Source organism: Habropoda laboriosa, unplaced genomic scaffold (assembly GCF_001263275.1).
Source record: "Habropoda laboriosa isolate 0110345459 unplaced genomic scaffold, ASM126327v1 scaffold99, whole genome shotgun sequence".
Lineage (NCBI taxonomy): Eukaryota > Metazoa > Arthropoda > Insecta > Hymenoptera > Apidae > Habropoda > Habropoda laboriosa.
Genome location: NW_017100239.1, coordinates 1,707,419 through 1,730,292, shown reverse-complemented (window position 1 = coordinate 1,730,292; position 22,874 = coordinate 1,707,419). Strand labels below are relative to the sequence as shown.

The 22,874-nt window shown below is 42.3% G+C and overlaps 4 protein-coding genes across 4 annotated transcripts in view; 3 read left to right on the top strand and 1 right to left on the bottom strand.

Moving 5' to 3' along the window:
- The first annotated feature begins 28 nt into the window (after positions 1–28).
- On the top strand, positions 29–1,241 carry LOC108571759 (ras-related protein Rab-9A). Its single transcript, XM_017933877.1, has 3 exons — positions 29–468; positions 531–787; positions 1,223–1,241. Exons 1-3 carry the CDS (start codon positions 34–36, stop codon positions 1,239–1,241), a joined length of 711 nt encoding a protein of 236 aa, XP_017789366.1. The 5' UTR covers positions 29–33.
- A 1,935-nt stretch (positions 1,242–3,176) lies between these two features.
- Positions 3,177–8,329, bottom strand: LOC108571789 (high affinity copper uptake protein 1). The gene is made up of 5 exons (XM_017933928.1): positions 8,157–8,329; positions 4,312–4,536; positions 4,014–4,246; positions 3,871–3,900; positions 3,177–3,573 (listed from the first exon to the last, which is right to left on the bottom strand). The coding sequence occupies exons 2-5, from the start codon at positions 4,534–4,536 to the stop codon at positions 3,372–3,374; spliced, it is 690 nt and encodes a 229-aa protein (XP_017789417.1). The 5' UTR covers positions 8,157–8,329; the 3' UTR covers positions 3,177–3,371.
- Positions 8,330–8,718: 389 nt separating this feature from the next.
- Positions 8,719–9,748, top strand: LOC108571833 (anaphase-promoting complex subunit 15-like). The gene is made up of 3 exons (XM_017933974.1): positions 8,719–8,898; positions 8,991–9,050; positions 9,408–9,748. Exons 1-3 carry the CDS (start codon positions 8,773–8,775, stop codon positions 9,627–9,629), a joined length of 408 nt encoding a protein of 135 aa, XP_017789463.1. The 5' UTR covers positions 8,719–8,772; the 3' UTR covers positions 9,630–9,748.
- A 3,490-nt stretch (positions 9,749–13,238) lies between these two features.
- Positions 13,239–22,874, top strand: part of LOC108571763 (ecdysone-induced protein 74EF) — a 152,641-nt gene continuing 143,005 nt past the window's right edge. The window contains exon 1 of the mRNA XM_017933888.1: positions 13,239–13,392. The gene's annotated coding sequence lies outside the window, so the exon portion shown is untranslated. The remainder of the gene's footprint in view (positions 13,393–22,874) is intronic.

Sequence of the window (22,874 nt, the reverse complement as noted above, 5' to 3'; positions counted from 1 at the left end):
GTCGTTATTCTGCTAAAGTATAAAAATAAAAAGATGTCAGGAAACAATTCAACTACAGTAGGAACACTTAGAGGTGGTAATCTACAAAATCGTAATTCTCAAAGATCTACACTGTTAAAAGTGGTGATACTGGGTGATGGTGGTGTTGGCAAATCTTGTCTAATGAACAGATTTGTATCAAATCACTTTGATGAACATAGTTTTCATACAATTGGAGTGGAATTTTTAAACAAGGATATTGAAATTAATGGAGAGGCATATACATTACAAATATGGGATACAGCTGGACAAGAGAGATTCAAGACTCTTAGAACTCCATTTTATAGAGGCTCTGACATTTGCCTATTAACTTATGCAGTGGATGATAGGACAAGCTTTAAAAATTTAGCACTTTGGAGATCTGAATTCCTTTATTATGCTGATGTTCAAGAAGGATCAACATTTCCATTTATAGTTGTTGGAAATAAAGTAAGCAAGAATAAGGCTGATGAAAGAAGAAACATAATGGCTCATGAACACAATTTTTGCAGGTGGATGTTCCAGATTCTGATAAGCAAGTTTCTACAGAAGAAGCTCAAGCTTGGTGTGCAGAAAATGGAGATCCTCCACTAGTAGAAACATCTGCAAAGGATGCAACCAATGTTGAAGCAGCATTTGGTGCAGCTGTTGCTGCTTGGGCACAACTTGAAGCTGGACTAGAAAGACCATTAGTAGAGGATACAGTTGACCTTTCTAAACAACAATCTCCTCATCGTTCAAGTTGTTGTATGCCTGTGTCTGGTGCTGAGTAGGTTACAGATACAAGATTTTAAATATTTTTTTATGTTTTCACAACATAATGCATGAAACATATTCCTCAAGACTCACAAATACAATCAACCAATTGAAATGTGTAGCAATGAGGTAAAGAAATAATTTTTGTGATGCATACTGGCATTCTTGGAATGGACACATCAAATTTGTTTATACTTGAAAGGAGTATACTATGTTGCAAATTCTACCAACACTTAAAAGTGATGAATACTGTATTTAGGACTTATAAGAACATTATATTACATAAGTTTAAGAATTTTATTCTGTTTTCTTTGACCTAAACAATGCTTATCTTTGTTTGGACAATTTAAATATAATTTGTGACCATTGGCAACACAATCACAAATACTCAAAATGTTTGAACATTGAATTGATAATGAAATTACTGGTAACACACTTTTTCTTCTAGGTCTAACAAAATTATTTGAAGAGATTTCTTGCCTGTCTGCAATACTTTCTTCATAATAAGGTGAACTTTAATATTAAAAGTAGTTTTTTCTCTATTATGTTCAGTTTTTAATAGTACTAAATGTTTCTTCTGTTGCCAATGAAAACATTTACATATTTATTTTAAATATAAAATCATCGGATTATATTGATTTTTACAAGTACTTTTCAGTTCCGTTAAACTACGTAACTTAAAGTTACATATACGCGGAAGAAAATAATATTTTATGGTTGATATTTCCAGAATACAACTGTAAAGTGTAAGGTCAAATTAAACGTCCTACTCGTATCACGCTTCATGCAGCTCTCGAGCTACAGACAGTATTTTAAGTGTTTCGTACACCATTGGCTTGTGATAAAATAATAATAGTAATAATCATTATCATCAACTGCTTTATAAATAAGAAATAGATATAAATTGTAATTTAGCTTTGTAATCTAAATTTGCCTTATCTTTGCAGCACAAACTAAGGGCAGTGGTGGTAATATATATTTATCACGAAATCCTTTGAATTATCTTTACAAATACATATATATGATTTTGAAATATGTACACTATAAAACATACTCTGCTGCTCTTGGAATGCTCTGCAGTCGGTGTTTAAAGATTTTCCTACAAAATGAATAGTATTATAAACACATCAAGTAAAGCTTTTTGTACAACCTTGTACGGATAAAACGTATGAACGCATTTCTAAAGCACTGTAACTTACTTAAAAGCTACTTAACACTTTAGTAATGTTTTACATACCAGAAATAAATAGTGTATAACATTATTGTAATTTAAAGATTATTTCCAACGACAAGGCTCGCGTTAATTATAAAAGTGTCATGCATGCTGGTGCTTTTTGTATAGCTACATGTGGGATATATAAATTTCTGGCATCTTATTGAATAATCTGTTGATTTAGGTGCAAAACTACATATAAAATTTAATCATATCAAGGTGAAAACGTCTCACCAACTGCTATAATATATAAGATCGTTTTTGTATTAATTAAATATGTTTTACATCATCGGTCCTACGTGAGTTTCGTGAATAATTTTATAAAAATCATCTCTGTACAATATATGTTGCATTTGTTGTACAATGCTTTATTTATTGTCTCATATTTATTAATATGGCAGTCAAAATTTTTATAGTATGCCCTAGATATTAATTTATATCTACACTTTACGAATTTTATAATCTTGAGAAATCGATTTTGCAACAAAAAGAAAAAATAAAGGTACTCTGTGCTTGTTTATAAATAATAAAATATATTGATAAAGTGTTTTTCTTATATTTCATGTGAAATTTTTTCTTATATTTTACAAATAACAACAGTTTCTAGATTCATCTTTTAATAATACAATTATCGATGACGTTATATTATAACAATACATAGTCACGTATGCAATGTTCAAGACACCGCTGCACACTTTTTTTCAAACATCAATGTCAATTCAATAATGAATATCAATAAAATATACTGCAATAAAGAATTAAAGTCGTAAAAAAGTTTGGAGAAAAGTGTGCATGCATCTTACGGTACCTTTCCCATTTAAAACTCTTAACAATATTTACAAATTAAGTGTACTTATAGTCATTTGAGGGAAAGATTCAATCTTCCAGTATTTTTGTATACAAATTTGCATTTTATAGATGGTTTTTTATTCAGTAATAATTAAGTCCCGCTATCCGAATGAATAACTGAAAATTAAATTTTATATGCGTACAAATAAATTTGAAGTTGAAAACTTTTCGTTATGTACTTTTGTAAATACGAATTTAGGATAATTATATTTCCTATAAGAGTAAAAAGTGCAAGTTTTGATACGATAATAATTTTTCTTTATTAACTCAAATACTAGCTAATTATTCTAACTCAGGATTATATCCCGCTAAGACTGCTCAAAGTCTTAGCTGACGCGCGCTCATTTCGCACTCTAATTTCAAGCACTCGATCCAAACATGTCTCGTTCAGACGTAACACTATCACTCGCTACAGACATTCGATATATTACATATAATTATTGGAAGTTCCTCTGATTAGAATGAACCTTTTGGCAATGTACAATTATGTACATTTTTGTCGTAAAAACACAATGTATTGCAAATACGTAAACAACTAATGACAATGTTCTGTAACATCTACAACAACAGATTTTTTCCATCCAAATAAAAAGTAACCGATTGCCGCACCAAAAACTACAGCAAAACATAACCAGACATTGTAAGTCATGAAGATCAGCATGAGGAAATATGACAGCACGATTTGCACAATGTGTAACAATGTTTGAAACGTATGCATCCATGATAACATTGTAGGCCTGCACAAATTTACACGAAAATGGATTAATTTTTCGTTAGAAAAACAAAAAAAAAACAATATTTATAACACTATCAAATGTATCATGCTAAGCAGTATTTAATATAAGAACATAAGAGGAAAGAGTTGCCAAACTACATAAGATCTAAATACAGAGGAAATTAGTAACGTGTATATTGCCGAAAAGTAGAATTAAAAGGAAGAAAAGAAAAAAAAAAGAAGATGCAATTTAACACAGAAGAAAATAAAAAATTAAAAGAACACAGCAAACCAAGAAATTCATTCCTCATTTACTTACGGCTGTTTGTGAATTACTACTCCGTCCATACTAAAAAAAATCAAATCAAATTGGATAGAGTGAATAGCAACTCCTTGTATGTTCAAATCCAAACTAAATTTCTACACTATATTCGACTAGGAACATGAAGAAACTAAACTTACTGTACGACTCGATTATCTTCCGCCACGACGTTTTTTTCTGGTGGCATCGTGACGCTTCTGTATTGAAGGGAATTGTACATCTTCCAAAACAGGTATTCCCGATAATACTTCAACCCCTCGTAAAGTGCGGCCATAATCATGATACCGATTATCGACCCTACGAGGCCACTGACCGACGAGATTTTCCAAGATTCGAACAATACATTTTCACAATATCCTCCATGGAATGTCATCTATAAATGCCATTGTTAGTTCATAAAATCAACACTGTTGTTTTTCACTTGTAGATGATACGTACCGCCGACATACCATGCATCCCCATGTTAGCACACGCTTCTGCGGTGGATGCAACAGGGTGACCCTCGTGGTTCATACTCTCGTGATGCATGTTAGAATGATCCATAGAACTAGACATACTTGGGTCCATATTTGAGTGATCCATACTTTGATGGAATGCGTGGGCATCATGAGCCGAGTGGCCATCTGATGCATTTATCATATGTGTCATATGGTCGTGAGACATCTATAAAGAAGAGACGTGATTAAAAGTGTTACCAACGGAACTTTGTAGTACACGAAGTTTCTACAGCAGCAGCGAAGAGTGTACCATTGACAATACCGTTCTAATATCATCGATATTTCGTTTCACAAATGCGATACACTTTCGAATACCGAACGCCTTAATGATGGAAAGCTGTAATTGCTTCCTACGTCATACGATAATTACTACTGTTCCCGTTATAAAGGAAACTACTATAACGGCGAGCAATCGTCGTTTTTTTTACTGTTGATTGGGGGAAAAAAAAAGGTAACGCGTCGTTTGTACCAAGGTCAAAGCAACTATTACTGAGAACAGAGGCCAAGCACCTCTCAAATTCTATCTCTTCGTTTATATGTATACGACGCAGCAACTACCGATGACTATCGCATCATCATTGGCACGGTAATAAACTAGTCAGAGAAGGGGTGGACATGTCGTACCGTAAACACGATAGAAAAACCAGCTTGACGAATATTCAACGGTACATGAACTTTTTTTCATCGTCATAAACTGATTCAGCGATGGAATAATATTCAACGGTTAAGGGACACCTGTTGCTCGCCGAGTGCTCGCCTCATTGACTTTGCACCATGAATGTTTGCCGCATTCGCGCGGTGTAATCGATACACACTGAACTCGCTGAATTTGATATTTATAGGTACGATCGAACTGTAACTGCATAATCAAGAAAAATCGATGCCTCGAACCGTTAAATTCTCGTTTCTAGAAAATCAGTGAAATGTTTTACTCAGCAACGTTACGTAATCGTTTCCGTTGCAAAAAATTCGATGAAAATCGGAAAAACCGTTACCACGATCGTTCCATGAATGAACGATTAAACTTTTTGAACGTCTCAATGCCAGCTTTTTCTTTAATTAATATCGTGATCTTCGTAAAATCGTTCGTTCCCCTTCGGCAGTCTGCCAGGCAAGCCGTGAACGAGTTTGGAACAGAAGTACAAGAAGAAACGAGTTCATGACTGGCAATCGGGCAACGTGAACAGAACAAAGAGACCGAATGAAAAAAAAACACGAAGTCGACGTACTTTCTAAAGCGGATTTCTTCGGGATAGATTCAGCGGCCTGATGTGAAGCTAACAACTAACATTCCGTTCTAGGTGGCTGTACTAGGTGATCATGGGATTTACTGTACCAACTGTAACATGCACCTTCCTAAAGTGAAAGAACCGTAGGAGAACTGTTCGACGATATTTTTCTGATGCATTCCTACGTAATATATAAAAAGAAACAAATGAAAGTATTTGTTTGTTGTAAGTTTATTCTTGATAAAATTTTACAAATAAAATTCAGAGAAAACAGATTAAAAAAAAAAAAAACTTACAATTGTTCTATCGATGAGCAATATTTACATGTAAAAGTAGGGGAATAATGAGTTTTCTGTCGTTACAGGTGCTGCAATTCTCAGATGACTGATTACAAAAAAATATACTTCGCATTAGATGCTAACAGCTTGCACTGGAACACGAATGCTTTGAAATATGATACTATGATAAAAGTATATTTCTTGCTGAAAGGGAAACGTGATATGTTTTGCAAAAGCAAATGATAATCCGCAAAAAAATACGCCAGAATTCATTGTTCCGTGATACTGCACCAGCAACAGATCTTCGTTAAATAAATATTTTATCGGAACGAATGCACATACGTGTTTTATATACGTCGTTTATAGGCGGTTATTGTACCAGAGAATAAATATTTCACGCGCGGCTCTTCACTTTTCATTTTCGAACATTTACGTAAGGAAGAAATGTCACAATTATTATTTGCGCATCAAGATTAAATTTCATCGAGTGGGAAATTGTGTTATGGTAATCTGTTATTTGTGTAATTTTACCGACGTATTTATCGATAGGAGAAACGTTATTCTTGGTTGGACGGGTTCGCGAGGTAAATTTAAAAAGGTTAAAAGAAAGAACAGAAAAGAAAGCAAAAAAAAAAAGAGATATTTTTATACACGTTGTTGCTGATTTAAAAAAATCACAACGTTGATTCCTCTGATGTATGTTTTCACTCGTTATCTTTACACATTAGCCATTTTGATGTTTTATCAATTGATTAAGACTCAATTTATCTATCCATTCGCAAATAGTACATAGACCACAAGAAGATACTTATGAACGTGTTTTTCTAACTTCTGTCACTGAAAAAGTGCATTCACTACGTGTCGTTATTTTTTTGTACGATGATTTAACGAAAATGTTAGTCTTTGTTCCACTTAAGTGTGTCATTTTAGTATGTATCGGGTAATTATACCTTATATTTCGATATCCTTGAACAGATTAGACAAGCAGCTGTCTCTGTCTCGATCGGTAATAGAAACAAAAAAAGAACACGGAAATAGTACATTAAAAAAGGCAATCTTGCAAGTCGAATTATGTAGAACGTGACATGAATTCCCCCTCGTTTTTCAATGAGGATTTCATGATAACGCAAGCCAGTATAATTTGCGGTTAACAATTTCACCGCGGAAACCATACGCGATTAAAATTAATGTTAAGGATGAGCAGCGTGGTTAAAAACAGGGAAACCATCGGGAAAGTGAAACAGAAAGTGGGCAGGGAATTATTTTTAACGACTTTAATACTTTCATCAAGAACAATTCTCAATAAACGAGATAAGAACGATCCGTGAAATGCTACGCCAATGCATTTGTCGACTATATGGCGCTTCCCTGGCATTCTTATATCGAAATACCAAGATTCCATAGAAAGGAATACGCGTTATAATTTTCCCGCAAGAGGATGTTTCGATTATCGATTAAACTCCTCCTTCAGAACGCTGCAATACGCTGCGCTCGTTAAAATCGTGACAGAGAATACTGATGACACCGTACACCCTCATTACACATTAATCACATGTTCTGTCAGACATCCTGTGAATTGTAATATTACGCTTAATGTATGTATATTTGACTGCATTGACTAATGTAAAATTGAAGGGAACAGGGAGCGTATGATATTGGTTTCAATTGGATCGATGACAGATAATTGCGATTAACTAACGCATGAAACACTGGTTGGCTGAGATTTGTGGACAAAAATTGTACCGTTCGTGTGACATTTATCGACTCGTGTTATCTTTTCACTTGACAAAGGGAAATATTTACGCTGAGATAGTAACCACCAGAAAAACACAAATGGCATGAAGTTAAATGGGAACAGATTCACAGGGACCGGAAAATTTCGCGATACATTCATAACATATGTCGTTTACATATAACGTTAAAGGAAAGAAATCGAACTGGTTCGATTCACAAAAAGAAAAACACGATGTACTTGTTAAAAAATAAGAACCGTGAATCAATATACTGTTGACAGATTATAGAACGCATTTAGAAAATACATTACCGTTAAAATATACGAATGTTTGATTACATGATACTTTCTTCTTGTATTCTAGTAACATGAATATAGCTGTCAATGTAGGTCGCTCGTTATAAATTAATGCCACGAGAATCCAAAATGATTGTATGTAGAAATAAAAACTGTTTAATTGAACGTTGAAAAGTGATAGATCTTGTATAAGAATTACATCAGTTTGTCTTAATTTAACAGGCAAAATGTTAACACATCTTGGACTCACCTTTGTTAAATGGTCGAGGTTATATCACGAAAAATGATTTTTTCTTGTGAGAATGATTGAATGTAAATTACAATGAGATTAACAGGCACTTTCGCAGATTTCTCTGCGTGAACGGTCAAACAACCTCTCAGAGATCCATTAATAAACTGCACACAACTTTCACGGTTTCCTCCATGGCCGTAGATGTAAAATAACGAAGACACGGCTTAATGGTTTTCCGCGGGTTAAACACGTGACACTAGAACAGAGACTACGTAATTCCTATCCTATTGCAACAGATGGCGCGGCAAGTACGCGCCATAAAAACATTACGTTTAAAATATACAACGATTGCGTTAAAAAGCGACAGCATTAGAACGAGTAAACGTACACATGTATTTGAAAGATTATATAAAAAAATTATGTTTAAAAATTATAAAATTATTTATCGTAATATTGTTATACGAACGAATACATTATTTCTTTAAATATATAACAACATTTAAACGTGGAACAGCAAGCGCCAAATTTCAAGCGCATGGCTTCCACGCATGCCTATACGATTTGTATACGCGCAATTTGACAGATGAAAGTTTGACACGTTCGATAAACAGTGAGAAATATTTCGCATTTCAACATGTCGATTATGCCATTGTGGCCAAATTTACAACCCAGAGCAACTGATCCTCTGTGGTTCAACGCCGATAGACCTTGCGACGATGAAAGCGAGGTAGCTGCACTTGAAGTAGAACATCAAGCATGGGTAGGTATGCCACATATAAGTTAACAAACTTCGCCTATAAATACTAAATTAGTTATACATAAATTTATTTGTTATTTTTACTTTTTGTTTAGAGAGAACACGTTCGAGTACAAGGTTATGAGCATATTCCAATTGGAAAAACAGTCAGTGACGTAAGTTAACCTCACTTTTGTTTTACGTCGTATATATACCGATTTGCTTAGTTATCTAAACGTTTTACAACATTGACTCTCGTATTTGATTACGTTGTTTCGGTTAAACGTGTGAATAAGAATAAGTTGAGATATTTTTTTCAAGTCGCTAAATTGCTTACCATACGTGGCGTTCGTTAATTCCTGCGTAACGTCATTACCGACTGTTGGATCGTTCAACAAGTACGGCGTAAAAAAATCTTTCATAACGGGACAACGAAACGTATGATAAATCAGTTTTCTGCGTTATTACGTTTTTGTTAGTCGCGACGTGAAAATAAAATTTAACATATATAACGTAATTGTGATCGTGTACAGTTCAGAGGATCAGATGAAGAGGAGGAAGAGGAGGAAGAGGAGGAGGGCGAAGGAGAAGAAGAAGAGGAATCAGATACCCATGAAGAAGAGGAAGAAGAATTAGACGAAATTGATATGGAAGTGAGCTACTCGCAACAACAACGAACATCCAGTCCGACAGATACAGTGACAGATCCAGTATCCATCAGAATGGTCAGCACACATACTGGTCGTTACACTTAATTAAAATACAGTCGTTCTTGTTCAATTCTAACCTCTATTTCATTTTCCCGCGTAATATCACGCTCTACACGTATACCACTTAACGATCAGCAATGAAATATAACCTCACTTATTTATCTATCCGAAAAAATAAATAAAGAATCGTACGATCTTTGAAGATGTAATATAACACGGTTTTACAATCCTTAAATACCATCGTGTTATCGAAACACAGCGAAATCAGCTATTCCAGTGATCCTATCGTAAAAAACCCGTCATTATTATGAATAGTCAGCGTTTCGTAGTCACCACGTGTTAGGTCAAGAACCCCTTGCGACAAGTAGTCGAGCAACGCAAATCGTGCATCATCGAAAACTTAATCGGAACGAAAGGAAAAGAAAAAAAATGCTTCAATTTCGTAACCGTCTTAAAATACAAAAAGACGAATCGGATTAACGGTAGAGAACCATTTGAAAATTTCCCATTCGTCGAGTGAATTTAATCCGTAGTAGTCTGGCCCGTAACGTCGTATCATACAGATCCGGGGTAATATAAAATTTCTCGAAAAGCACGATCCGTGGCCTGGTCGAAAGCGATCGAACACAAGGGCTCGCCCCTTGTCCCTTTCTCTCGCGGCGTTTCCATCTTTCTCTTTGGAGAACGGGGCAAGTCGGTACCCCGCCTCGCTCGTAAAGGGCCGTGGAACCGCATCATGCTCGACCGGGACACTCTCTGTACACTCCGTATACCTACCTATACTAGGTGTAAGTACACGCGAGAATGTATTATATACCTATATACAGCGCCGGCTCTCTTGGCGTGTAACTGAAGTAAAGCCAGGTTGGTGCCCCCGCTAGGGTGAACGAACGGGTACGCTCAGGCAAAAGCGAACCCGTGTGCCTCCTCCACCTCCTCTTTCTCTTTCTCCAACCACCTCCTCCTCTAGCAACGACCTCCATCTCCTCCTCGGTCGAAGATCTTCGCCTCTGTGATGTCACACAGAGACGGTGTGCAATGGAAGTGCAACAATTTCTTCTTTTTTTTTTCATTCTTCTTTTTTATATACTTACGCGTGTAGGTCCGTTAGGGAACCGAGCGAGCGAGTGAAAAATTTCAATCGAACGGAACAACTGGCCAGATTTATATAGGAGTTCAGTCAGAGATCTGTTAGAAGAAGAGGAGGCCGCGGGAATTAAAATCGCGGTGGTGACTCGAGGCGCACCGGCCGCGGTAGAACAGGGAATATTTAATAACGGGGCAACGTTTAAAAGCGAGTAGCAAAGATTTGCAATTTTATTCGAGCAATTGAATCGCTTCAAGGTTAATTTAACTGCACACACCGCTCGCGAGCGGTTGGAACGGGGCAGAATGAGCGAGAACCGAGCGTTTCCATCTCTCGTGCTTAGAGTATTGCGCGCATAAATCTCGGGATTTATGAATCGCGAGTTTCGTAGATGGTAATACCCCTCCGGATTTATGAATTAATACCGGTCATATTAGACGCATAAATCTTAACATTCAGGTAGATGGAATCGTCTATGGGGATTATCCCACCGCTTCGTGATTCTGCCGCGGCACATCTGTAGATTGCCTCTATCAATCTTTATCGTTCCCAAGCTAAACGATAAAAGACAAAAGCGGTGGAGGTGGGAGAAGAAAGAGAAATTAACGAAAGAAAAAAAAGAGAACAACTACACGGTAACTAACTCCGTGTGCTGAATTTATAAACTAGCTGACGAAGAAATCGATCGTCTGTGTGCGTGTAAGATCGTTCTCTCGTATCGTAAAATTCGTCATGCAGTTGGAGCAAAATCGATAATGATCTGTGTGCAACGAAAACTCTAATCGCAACTTCCGCGACGTCTCGTCTTATCGTTCCCGATATCACCGTTGGTCTCGAAATCCACGCTGCCGCTCCGCGTCTCCGCGTTATCGGAGGTTAATCGACGCGGCGTGAACGCGATGGATGACGGTGAACGAGGCGCGAAACAATTTCGACACGCGCGATCTACTTCGCGGCGCACTAATGTCGACTTGACCCACTGGCCCACATGCTGGCCACGCTTTAAAACTTCCATACGACCTTGAGGGTCGATATCGGTTGTCCACCCTTTTTCCAACCAGAGAGAGGATCTAACGCCGCGCTACGTCCCCACGTGCCCTCCTTCCTCCTCCCTCCGCATCTTTTCCTCACCTCCTCCTCCTCCTTCTTCGCTTCGTGCCTTCTTACACACCGGGACCCCGGCCTTCTTTCTCTCTCCGTGTGTCTGAACTTAATCGTCGCGCGTTCGACGCGAATACGCAATAAAACGTTCTCTCCCGGACAGTTGCAACAGTTAATGCTTCGGTTAGTGATTTACTGCTACGCTGAGGTTGATCGCGCGCGCGAGCTCGCGTCAACTGATTTCACCGGCAGAATGCAGAAGAGCGGCCGCCGTAGGGGGTAGACCTCGACGGCTAATGTTGAGTTAAGCACCCTAACCTGCCTCAAAAGACATTACACGACGTAACAGATAATAAATCCTGTGTTTCAGCGTGGTGAGCCGAGATAGCGAAGAAAATGAGAGTGTCGGTGAACGAAGATGAACGAGAGGCGCTTCTCTCTTTCCACGATCACCGTCCCGCGGCATTTTCTTCCGCAGAGAAAGACGTCGAAGAAAAGTGGCGTGAAACGTAAAATTCGCTAAATTTCACAGCACGATAGTGAAAACGCCTAAGCGCAGCCACGAGTGTGTGGCGTAATACACTCGCCTCGCGAAAGAAAGCAGGGAAAGTATTGAAATGAAGCGTGGAGGAGTAAAGAGGAAGCGCGACGACACTGATCGAGCAATTTCGAACTATCGAAACAACCAGAATTACACGCTTACGTAACGTGTAAGTTCTCTAGAAATTCTTCGCGATCAACGAGTAGACGTCCCCTGCTTATCGTTCGCGATCGAAACCGCGTTTCGCAAATTTCAACAATTAAATCTCGAAAATATTCGCAAGACTTGCCGAAGAAAAAAACGTAAGTTCATCGTGCACAACCGCGTAGCGTATTTACCCGCGCGAGAAAACAGAGTTGTGGCCGATACGTGGGAAAAGGACAGCGAGTCGTAGTGATAACGGAGAAGGAGTATCGAGAAAGCGCGAGCGACGAAGAGGCATCTAGTGGGGGAAGTAACGAGTAAGAGAAGGAGAAACGCGGCGAATCGAAGAAGGCGCGCGCCCGAACGCGCGAGCGAGCGAGAGAGCGAGAGGGGAATAGACGAGCGCGAGCAGGAAGAGGCGGCACGAGCGAGAGCCAGCCAGTTCGGGAGTACTCGGCCGCTCAGTCGAACGCGCGATTACAAGCACACGAGACGCGTGGCCTCTCTCTCTCTGTCGACGGCCAGCCTGAAAGTGTTTCGTACGCGACCACGTGCCGGCTAAACCGCCGGAACCGAACTGGTGGACGTGCACCCCCGGTTGACATCGCGAAAGGGACATCGGTTCTGGTTTCTCCAACTGTTCCTTCTTCCCTCCATTTCCGCCTTCTTTACCCGTACGCTACGCCTATTCTCGTTGGGACTCTTCTCGCCCTGTGGATTCACGACGGCTTCGACAACGACGCAACGCCAGCGACTTTTTCACCAAGCAGAATCGCGACCGGGGACGGTGCTAGTGTGTGGGTGGTTTGTCAGTTGGTGACTTGAAGTGAACATCGGAACAGCTAGACGCCGGTCCCGTGCATAGGTCCGCGGGTTGGAGGAGGAGGAAGAAGCAAGCCTGGTGAATCCAGATGTCACGGGCGCGTCCTCGATCGGTGAGTGAGAATTGTTATGTTTTGCGGAATGGCGAAGAAGACGGGGAGAGGTGGAACGTTTGTTGTGAAGAGCGCGCGTGTATCGACTGTCCTACAGTGCCCTCAGTCCGTGTACTACGTGTCGAACGAAATATTCTATCGTAGCTTTACGTATTAACAATGTTTACGTTTTGAAAGGCATCGATAGTGTGTACTATAAGATGCGTATTGCGTAGCACTGGAAAGGTTAACGTTACGCTTACTACGGGGTTGAAGTACCTCTCAATGGTACATTTGAGGTTAGGTGTTGAATTTATATTTAATCTGCGACGTACTCTACGCGAGTAACATAAGGGACGTTGGTTTATTCGATCGTTGAGCTGTTTATCTGGAAGATCGTCGATGAATAAACTAGAAACACGAGAAGAAGTTGTTTTTTAAGCGAAATTGGAGAAATCGGGGCAGAGAGGGATCGTTGACCGTAGAATTTCTGTACGGACTAGGACATGGTCGAAAGTTTGGTGGAAAAAGTGTCTCTGTTGGGTCGTGAACGACCGACTACGACCTGATTCTTTTTCGGCCAAGTTTTCCGGAACGTTTTCTGCGGATAAGTTCCCGGGGTCCATCGAAACGCATTACGTCTCGGATTCTATGCGGCCAGTATTCTTGGTACATTGTTTATGTTCCTAGCGAAACACGTTCGGGAACGAACAGCTATTCCTTTACTTGGAACTAAAATAGACGCGTGAGATTCTACGTTGAAGCTAAACCTTGCCGCGCCAGTCAATATTTAACTTTTCCTTCGGATATCTTTCGCACCATCTATCCGCCTCGAAATTCAACCGACGCGGATCCTGCCTTTCAGTCCACCTTATACGCCGTGTTACCAAGTACATTTTTTCTCTCTTTTTTTCTCTCTTGTTTGCTCCGACGTTCCGTAACAAAGTTCGTCGACGACCTACATAGAAGGAGCTGCGATTGTGTTTGTGACACCGAAGAAGAATAACAACAACGAATATCGGAAGGACTTCTTGCATTATGCTTGCAACACATATCGTCTTCGCTATCCTCTTTCGCACGACGACACACGTGCGTTCCGAATTCCTTCCTTTTTCTTTCTGTTTACTCGCCGCCACTTTCTTCCGTAAACGCGGTGAACTTTATTAAAAATTTTAATGGCCACGGAAGAAGGAAAAAAATGAAAGAGAGACTGAACGTGGAGAGACCGAAGGTGGGAGAAAGTGGCGACGAAATTAAGAACACTGGTCGCCAGGTTACAGATTTAGTTAACGTAAAAACGACGACGGAGCCTTTACGGAGACTACGTAGCGTCACGTTCCAGCCGTGTTTATAACAAATCGCGGAAATCATAATTCCCAACGAGGAGACGTAAAGGCTATGCCGCGAATTACAGAGAAAGTCCCGCGGCGCGATGCATACACACACGCGCGCGCGCGCGCTCGCCTCGTTCGTGTAGATACACACGTATATACGGCAGAAAAAAAAAAGGAGCGGAAAAAAAACTCCCTCTCGTTCGATGAAAAGTGAAATTAATCGAAATCGTTGTCGAATCCCGTCGTTTATGTCCAGTTTCTTCTCGATACAATTCACTGGTCAGCACAAGCGAGGTAGTCTAACCTAACCTAAAATAAAGAGAATCCTATTTCTTACTTCCCTATCCTTGGATTGTCCTTATCTCAGGATAACAGAGGGAGCCGGAGAGAAAGAGACAGAGTGAGGAAAAAAGAAGGATGGAAGGTTTGCTCTGGAGCGCGTTATTTGAGCGAGTGGCGGTGAGAAAAAATGGCGAGAAGGGGGTGGAGGAAAAAGAGCGGAGGATTTTTCCAGGTTGGCGGTTAAAAGGTGGCGCGATCACAGGGACGATTATTGAGCATTGTTGGGTCCAGGTTGGCGATAGAACGAGCGAGTGGGTAATGCTGTACTGTTTGCGCCGGCCCTGCGGGGTCTCTGACCGCCCGTCCGCGCCTCTCAACTCGACTCGCTTGTCCATGCTCCGCGCGGCCTACCTACGGCTTATGGCTAAAGTCACGTCTCTCTTTCCGTCTCTCCTGCAACAGAGAAGTCTCTTGGACGAATTTCACGAAAAGCACTCTTCTCTACGTGCACGACAAAGGGGAAACGACTTGGTGTGCCGCGGAACTCGTTCACGGCCTTTGCCTCCAGTTTCGACTCTCTTCTTTCCCTTCTCTGTATCACGTATTCTCCTCTTCTTCTTCTTCTTCTTCTTCTTCTTCGCCGTCGTCGTCGTCGTCGTCGTCGTCGTCGTCTCTTCTACGGGTTTACGATTGGTTGACGCAGCTTCTGCGTTCAGCTGAACCTCACGCCGCCCCGGTCTCTGAGTCCGTAAATTTCCTCGTCGATCGAGCACACCGTGTGCGTTTCGTCGTGTTTTCTCGATAACCGTGGTCCAGCGGTATTCTGTCTTTCTTCCTTTCTTCTAAGAGCACCGAAGGATGTGTCGTGCGAGAAGCGTTTCGTTTTATAGTTCCTGAAATAAAATGGCCGTGTGCGACGATGGTGTTGTACGAGGCGCCGCTCGCGTTGCTCGCTTCCTTCGTTCCTCGTGAGTACACACGGGAGGCGCTCGCTTTGAAAATTGTAATAATGCCTTGTAATCGAAGGAACATCGGGGAGTGAGTAAGATTTTAGAAAGCACGAAAACGAGCGTGTCCATCGTTGGCCCCCCGTTTCACACGAAGCGAACTGTTCGCTTTGGTATAACGAAGGATGTATTAGCCCGGTGGTGTGGGCCTCTGGTAATTATTGTCGGAGGATTAATACTCTACAATGGTTTTTTCGCGCTTATGCAACGTCGTTACACCTCCTTTCGCTACATGCTTTCTAGACACACACACTTGCACAGTGTAATGCTGGATTTTCCGAAGAGCAAAGAATCGACGAAAGGCATCGTTTTTGCGCGAAATTCCACGAATCTTGATAAGATACGGTTAAACGAGAGGAAACCATTATATGGCTTGTTTGAAGACAGCGCTAAAAGTAAAACCGTTCGTTGCGTAACAGATTTGTCGGATTCTCGAGAATCTTCTCTCTCCTCCTGGATCACTGTCTCGCGCAACTCAAAATCGAATAATCGCTTTCGTTTCCTTTTTCTCCACAATTTTTCGATCGCTTCCTTTTGCAGTCCACTGATGTTTCGTTTTCTCCTTTTATAGATGACAATGTAACAACGCCGTACTTCAGTCTGCGCACATATATACATATACCGGTTACAAGCCGTGTGGCTTGTCTTTCACACGTTGCGACGATGTATCGCGATTTTCCTTCGCATATTCCTTCACTACGTAAACAATCCCCGTATCCGGTACACGCGTGCACGATCATCGATTATCGGAACCTGGCCGACCATATTGCGGACCATTCTACTTGCCCGATAACTCGCGTCACCTACTACTGACCGATCTTGCAACTACAGCGTCGCTCAAACACGCTTGTCGCGTGGGCGTTCAGACGTGGGTGCGCGTTTTTTCACGGTGATGCTAAACGATCGACCGGCAACGGGATCGAGAGAGGGAAAAAAGAAGCGAACTCGGGCGTAATTAGGCCATTGTCTCTCGACTTGCGAGAGAGAAAGAAGAGTGGAGGTGGTTCGTTTCGGTCAATTTTTCATATTCTCGATCGTCTTGTTCGATAACACGGCGGAGAAGCACAGCGCGGAGGAGATATTTCTGGTATCCGTCGATGGCAAATATAGAAATGTGCAAAAGAGCGAACGCCAAAGCGTGCCGTCATTAAACAGGGATATAGGGTAGCAGCGTCAACGACGTGCATGAATTTTTGATGCTGGCATAAGCGTTGCGCGCGGTTGGAATTTTAAGCGAAGCCGCGCGATGTCGCGTATGAATTTTTCACGCAGTCGCGATCGCGTGTTTTCCTTCTCTCCCTTTTACCGAGATCGCGTTCGAACAGAGGGGAGGAAAGGTGAAGTAGGAATCGAAGGAAACGGAAAACACGACGTCGGACGAATCGGAAGAAGAAGTGACGAGGGTGTAATGACTTAATCTCCGAACCGTTTCCGCAACGAGCCATGTAAAAGGAGAAGAAACGAGAGAGAGAGAGAGAGAGAGAGTGGATTTTATGAACACCCGGTATTTTGCGGTGTAACGCGCGTACATGCACCGCGTTGCAGCTCGTGTACGTGAACAAACGCACACAGACGAGATGCCAGTGAACCGAGCATTATAGTGCCCTGCAAGAAACGTCGGCCTGGTGCATTGACCGCGGTTGACCACACGTCATCGAATGAGTGACGTCACGGGGTTTGCAGCATGAAAGCTACGTCACGGTTCGTTGCATCCTCCGAGATGCATCCTCGAAAAATATTCCCCTATTCTTCTCGTGCGTTTAGAGAACTCTGCCGGTCGGAAGTGGTAGTAGAGGTATCTGGCCGCCGTCTCAGTTTCGTTCCGACCCAAGCTTTCTCGTACGTGAACTAACTCGTTAGAATACCACAGCTGTTCCCATCTCTCGTTAACGAGAAACCAAACCGAAACGTTGCTTCACTTGTCTAACTACTAACTATCTTATCGAAACGCGCGGTGCCTTTGGCACACCGCGAGAATAGACGAATTTGAATTCTCCCGCCGAAAACGGGAGTACGAAGAAAATGGAGGAAGGGCGAAGAGGACGAGAGTGGATAATCGATCGGGTGGTAGGTATTCCGTGATTGTAACGCGTTTAAAACCGAGTTGCGCAGGCCGGTTTTAATCTGAAACAGAAACGGTCGAAACGGATGACTTATTGCGCGTGGTGCGCGGCTGGCTAAATAATTTTTCGCGGCGCGTGTAACTTCCAATTCATCACGGTCGACCGCGGGCTATACGGTGCGCGCATGAATAGTTAACGAACGGGCGTAGGAGGACCAGAGAGAGATTTTCCTCCTTCAGACTATGCGCGCGGCCTCACGATGTACCTGCGAGTATAATAGCCCGGTTATACATAGAGCACGGTACCCGAGCCTTATACCATTCTGAAGTGTATGTAAGTGCGGGCGAGTTCGTTCCCTCGAACGAGTAAATCAAGTCGCTGGTCCGCGAAGCGGCTGAATGCCTTGAGCTCGTAAGACTGGCCAAGAATGGTTCGACATTTTTGCCAGTATCCCTCCACGATCCATTCTTGCCAGCGCATCCGCGAAACCTATTCATCCTGATATTACTTGGTAGCGTGGAGAACGGAACGTTTCATCCTCGCCACGACGCGACATTCGTGAATTACTCCTGTAATTCCGGGGGGGGATTTTCTAATCGTAAAATCGTCTAGGACAGGGATACCGAACTCGACCGGGGAACTTTCTATAAAAGTTAGAACGGATTTTAACGTGTAAAATGCACGAGTTATCGCGAGACATGACACTGAGAGCGTTTATTCTGATATGCATTCCAGTTTCTTTATTATTACTGTTTTCTAATAGGAGAACTCGTAGAGTGAGAGAGAGGGATAGGTAGGTAGACGTTTAGCTCGACGGAGAAAACACCAAGTTTCTAGCGTGTTTTTTTTTTTCGGGCCCATAAATGTTACGAGTTTGAAGCGTCGTATCGATACGAGGGGGGCCATTTAAGCTGACTGCATCGACCGGTGTGCAAGGAGGCAGCGGAGCTACGAGAAAGTATCTGGCAACTTTCTCCGGTGGGTTTAGTTTGCACCACGGGTCACCAGGCACGGACATTAAGAGCGAACGAGCGAACGAATCAGCGAGCCACTCGTCTCATACCACTCGAGAGTCTTAACGCTCGTGTGTTTCCAGTCTTGTCTCGAACATCTTTTCCTCAAACGAGATCTCAAGCTGTAGAAATATTATTTAAAGATGGTAGATATATGTACGTGTACATGGTTACAGGGTAAACATGAATTGGACAAAACAGTTGAGAAAGCACAATGACACGCGTGAATTCCAAGGACCGTAGTTACAAGCCATTGAGCAGGTAGATCGGGTGCCAAGAACAAGATTTTGAAAGTCTCGCGGCGACGCGGCGCGATTAACTCGGATAATGGCTTCCGAATGCCAAGCGACGACGCGAGGCGCGTTCATCTTCTTCCGCTAGTGAAACGGGCAGTTTGCTTGAAATCCAATCGACTTTACTCACGAATCCGAACGCCAACACGCTTTCATCGAGGACTTAATTATCCTCTCTTCCGTAGATTTATCGCACAAAAGGAAGCGTAGAAGTAAGAAACAGATACGTGACGAAAGATATCTCGACGAATTTTCCACGTGTCTCGGTTTCTCCACTTGGAATCGAAGATATTCGATCGGTGTACCCGAAAACTAATCGGCCACGCGGACGAAATCGATGGTTTTAAGGTCGCGTGATGACACGTCCACGGGAAACGAAAGATCGTTACGTAGAAGGTTGAGTAACGCGTTTCGTATACATACGAAAGTGTTCCTTCTCTCGTCACTCTCATTATCAGGTGTGTGTTTGTGCGCGTTCGAAGCCGGTGTGGTATTAGGCAATCGGGCGTAGAGTCGAACGTTAACATTGGCCCAAATATTGGCCAGTGGCCCCGGTCTGCCGATAGTCAGCCTCCTTTTTCTCACTTTGAATCTGCTAACGTACCGAAACCGATGTCGTTGACTGACACTGGCCCACTATTCGTCCGTTAACACCGGGCCAATCGAGCCTGTTGGTCGCGACCTGCCGCTTTCGGGAAGGTAAAAAGTGAGAGTACAACAGCAAGTATACCTCGAGTCTCTCTCTCTCTCTCCCGAGTGTTGCGAATTCTCTCTGCTTCCACGTTTGTACTCGTGATTTTGGTATTCCTCGCGACGGTGGAAAGAAGAACGTTTCTCGTAGTGATACGGAAACAAACGAGGCCGAACGTCATAGTTCTTCGACCGTTTCAACTTTCTCCTGAACAGTGCACGGAGCAGTGGATCGAACGTTGTTGCTTCCTAAATGGAAGAGAAAAATTTTCGGTCGTGAAAATATCGTGGAAGAACGAAATTGTGTGCTTGGATTATCAAACGAGAAGTAATAGGTTTTTTTTTTGTAATCTAATCTCGAATCTAGATCGTGCGTCCTCGATCTAGAGGGAATGTTTGTCACCTGGCCAGGTGAAAAGCGAGAGTGATCGGGAACGCGGTTGTTTTACGCAAAAGCGTGCGGTTTCTGGCTCCGTGTCTTCGGGAAGCCTTACGCGAGCTTACTCCGGTGTCAGAAAGCAGGGTAGAAAAAGCGCGAGAGAGGATTTTTTTTAACCTCGTTAAATTGACTACGTTCTCGCGAAGGCACTTATATCTGGTTCGCTAATGGGGCAACGTCCCACGCGTGAGAGCGCGCGGGGACGAGAGGAACGCGAGAGAAAGAGGAACGGAAGTGGGGGATATACCGTCGGAGTTCTTTGAGGTGCATTTATTTATATATTAGAATCCATTACTTCTTTTCCAATGCGGGGAGAGACGCGTTACAACTCGCGTCTCGTCCGTGTCGGAACAAATCGAAGAAGGACACGAGGAAGAAGAGGAGAAGAAGGAGGAGGCGGTACCCTCTGCGGAGGTTACCGAATTTATGACTCGAAAGGTTTTTCAGGAGGGAGAAATGAGAGAGAGAGAGAGAGAGAGAGCGTGAGAGGCCAGTGAAAGTTTATCAAGTCTAGTGTACGAACCGTGTACAGATGACGAGGCGAATGTGTGAGCACACGATGCTTTAATGCGTGTGCAAACTGCGCTATCAGACCGAGCGCGCGATTCTTTATGCGTCAGCTTTGAATGTCACGTCGTGTGCAAGGAGCAGCAGCCAGCGCCGAGTAATAAAAGATTTTCTTCCTCCCTCGTGTGCACATGCATGTGCAACGAGACAGAAATTTTGCCATCTAGTAGTGCTCTCCGGAGCACTTTTCCTCTTTCAAGAATACGCTTCTGAAGAATTCTTCGATCCCCTCCTCGAGGGCAGATTTTTAATCATATTATCCCGGGGTTTTCTTTTTAGAACGTATACACTGCGAGAGTAACTCGTTCGTCGGGTTGAATAGAAATGTTTGAAAAATAGACGCGGAGAGGAGAGAGGGTTTCGGTACGAGGATGATGGCTTAATCTTCGAGTTCCTACTCAGGGTCGTCCGTTCCCAGTGGACGACGATTACAAGCAAGGTTCCTCCGTCTCTTTTTCACGCGGACAATCCTCTCCCCTCCCTTTCTTTCGTCCGGGGAGTGCCAAGTTCAGGCACACTCTCGCGCACGAGGAATCAACGTGGGCCCGAAAAGGCCCCCGAATATTTATGTCACGGCAAAGTGGACGAGCCGAGACCTTGACTGTGCGCCGCGGGCATACCTCTTCTGTACGTCGATATGTTAGAAATTTTTGCTTCGAATTCGTGAAACGACGCGAAGGTCATTCTTCGAGCACTTCCTAAATCGGACTTTGCCATTTTGCCGTATCGAATACCTATATTCTCGAAATTTCTTCGTTTTTTCCCCTTCTTTTCTTATTTCATACATCACTCTCTGTGTATATAACGAAATTGCGATTCCACGAAAGATACGTCACACGAACAGAACGTGAGCCAATTAAAATGGTATTTTACAAATCTCTTTTTTCTTCCTACTTTTCTAATTAAAAAGACCGTGGAGATATTTCTTGCGAGAATGACTCAGCCCCCGGAAGCGCAAAGTGTTTTCGTCCTCGGCGGGAAACCGCGGAAAACGCGCGAAAGTCGCGTCGAGGACGGTTGCGCGGCATGGTAGCCGGTTAGAAGAAAAGACTTGCACTTTCGTTAGAAAGTCTCGGGAATCGAGACTCCGCCATCCGTGGCAGCCGTCGAGAAGGCCTAACCGGTGAACGTGGATTAACGCTGCCTGTCTGACCAAACACGGAGTCCCACTACTCACTTTACCCTTAGCCCTACATATACGCCTGGCGATTCCGCGTTTACCTTTTTGTCGCACAGTCACAATCACGAGTGAGAGAGAAGAAACAACGCTGTTTGTCGCTGTTACGTGGAAAAAAAATGCACGCACAATTTTTCCTGTCCGATCTAAACTTAATGGTTTATATACGACTTTATAATACCACGGAGTAAAACCAAGGAACACACCTTACCCAACCTTCTAACGTTTAATTACTACAATTTACACGGTAATGATAATACACGCGTCGGATAATCAACGGTTTCGCGTTATATCGGTCTGCACGGTCATTAATAGCTTCTTTAATCTGGCATTCACTTGGCGCATCGTGTTTACACCGATAACAATTGTGTCCTTTTGGATCGTGTTTCCGTTAGATATAAATTCCTCATCGAGACGACGAAAAGGTTAGGTAAATTTATTACGCGTTTGCGTGTTCAGTTTGTCGACGAACGAAAGCTGGTTTCCGCGCTGTGAAAGAGACAGAGTGCGGAGAAGAGTCCTGTACGACGACGAGTTTCGTTTGATTTTCCAAACGGATTTCGATAAAGGTTGAACGAGAGTGCGTTGCGCGTCAGAACGTGTAAATAGTCATTCGAATGCCAACGCGTTCTGAACAA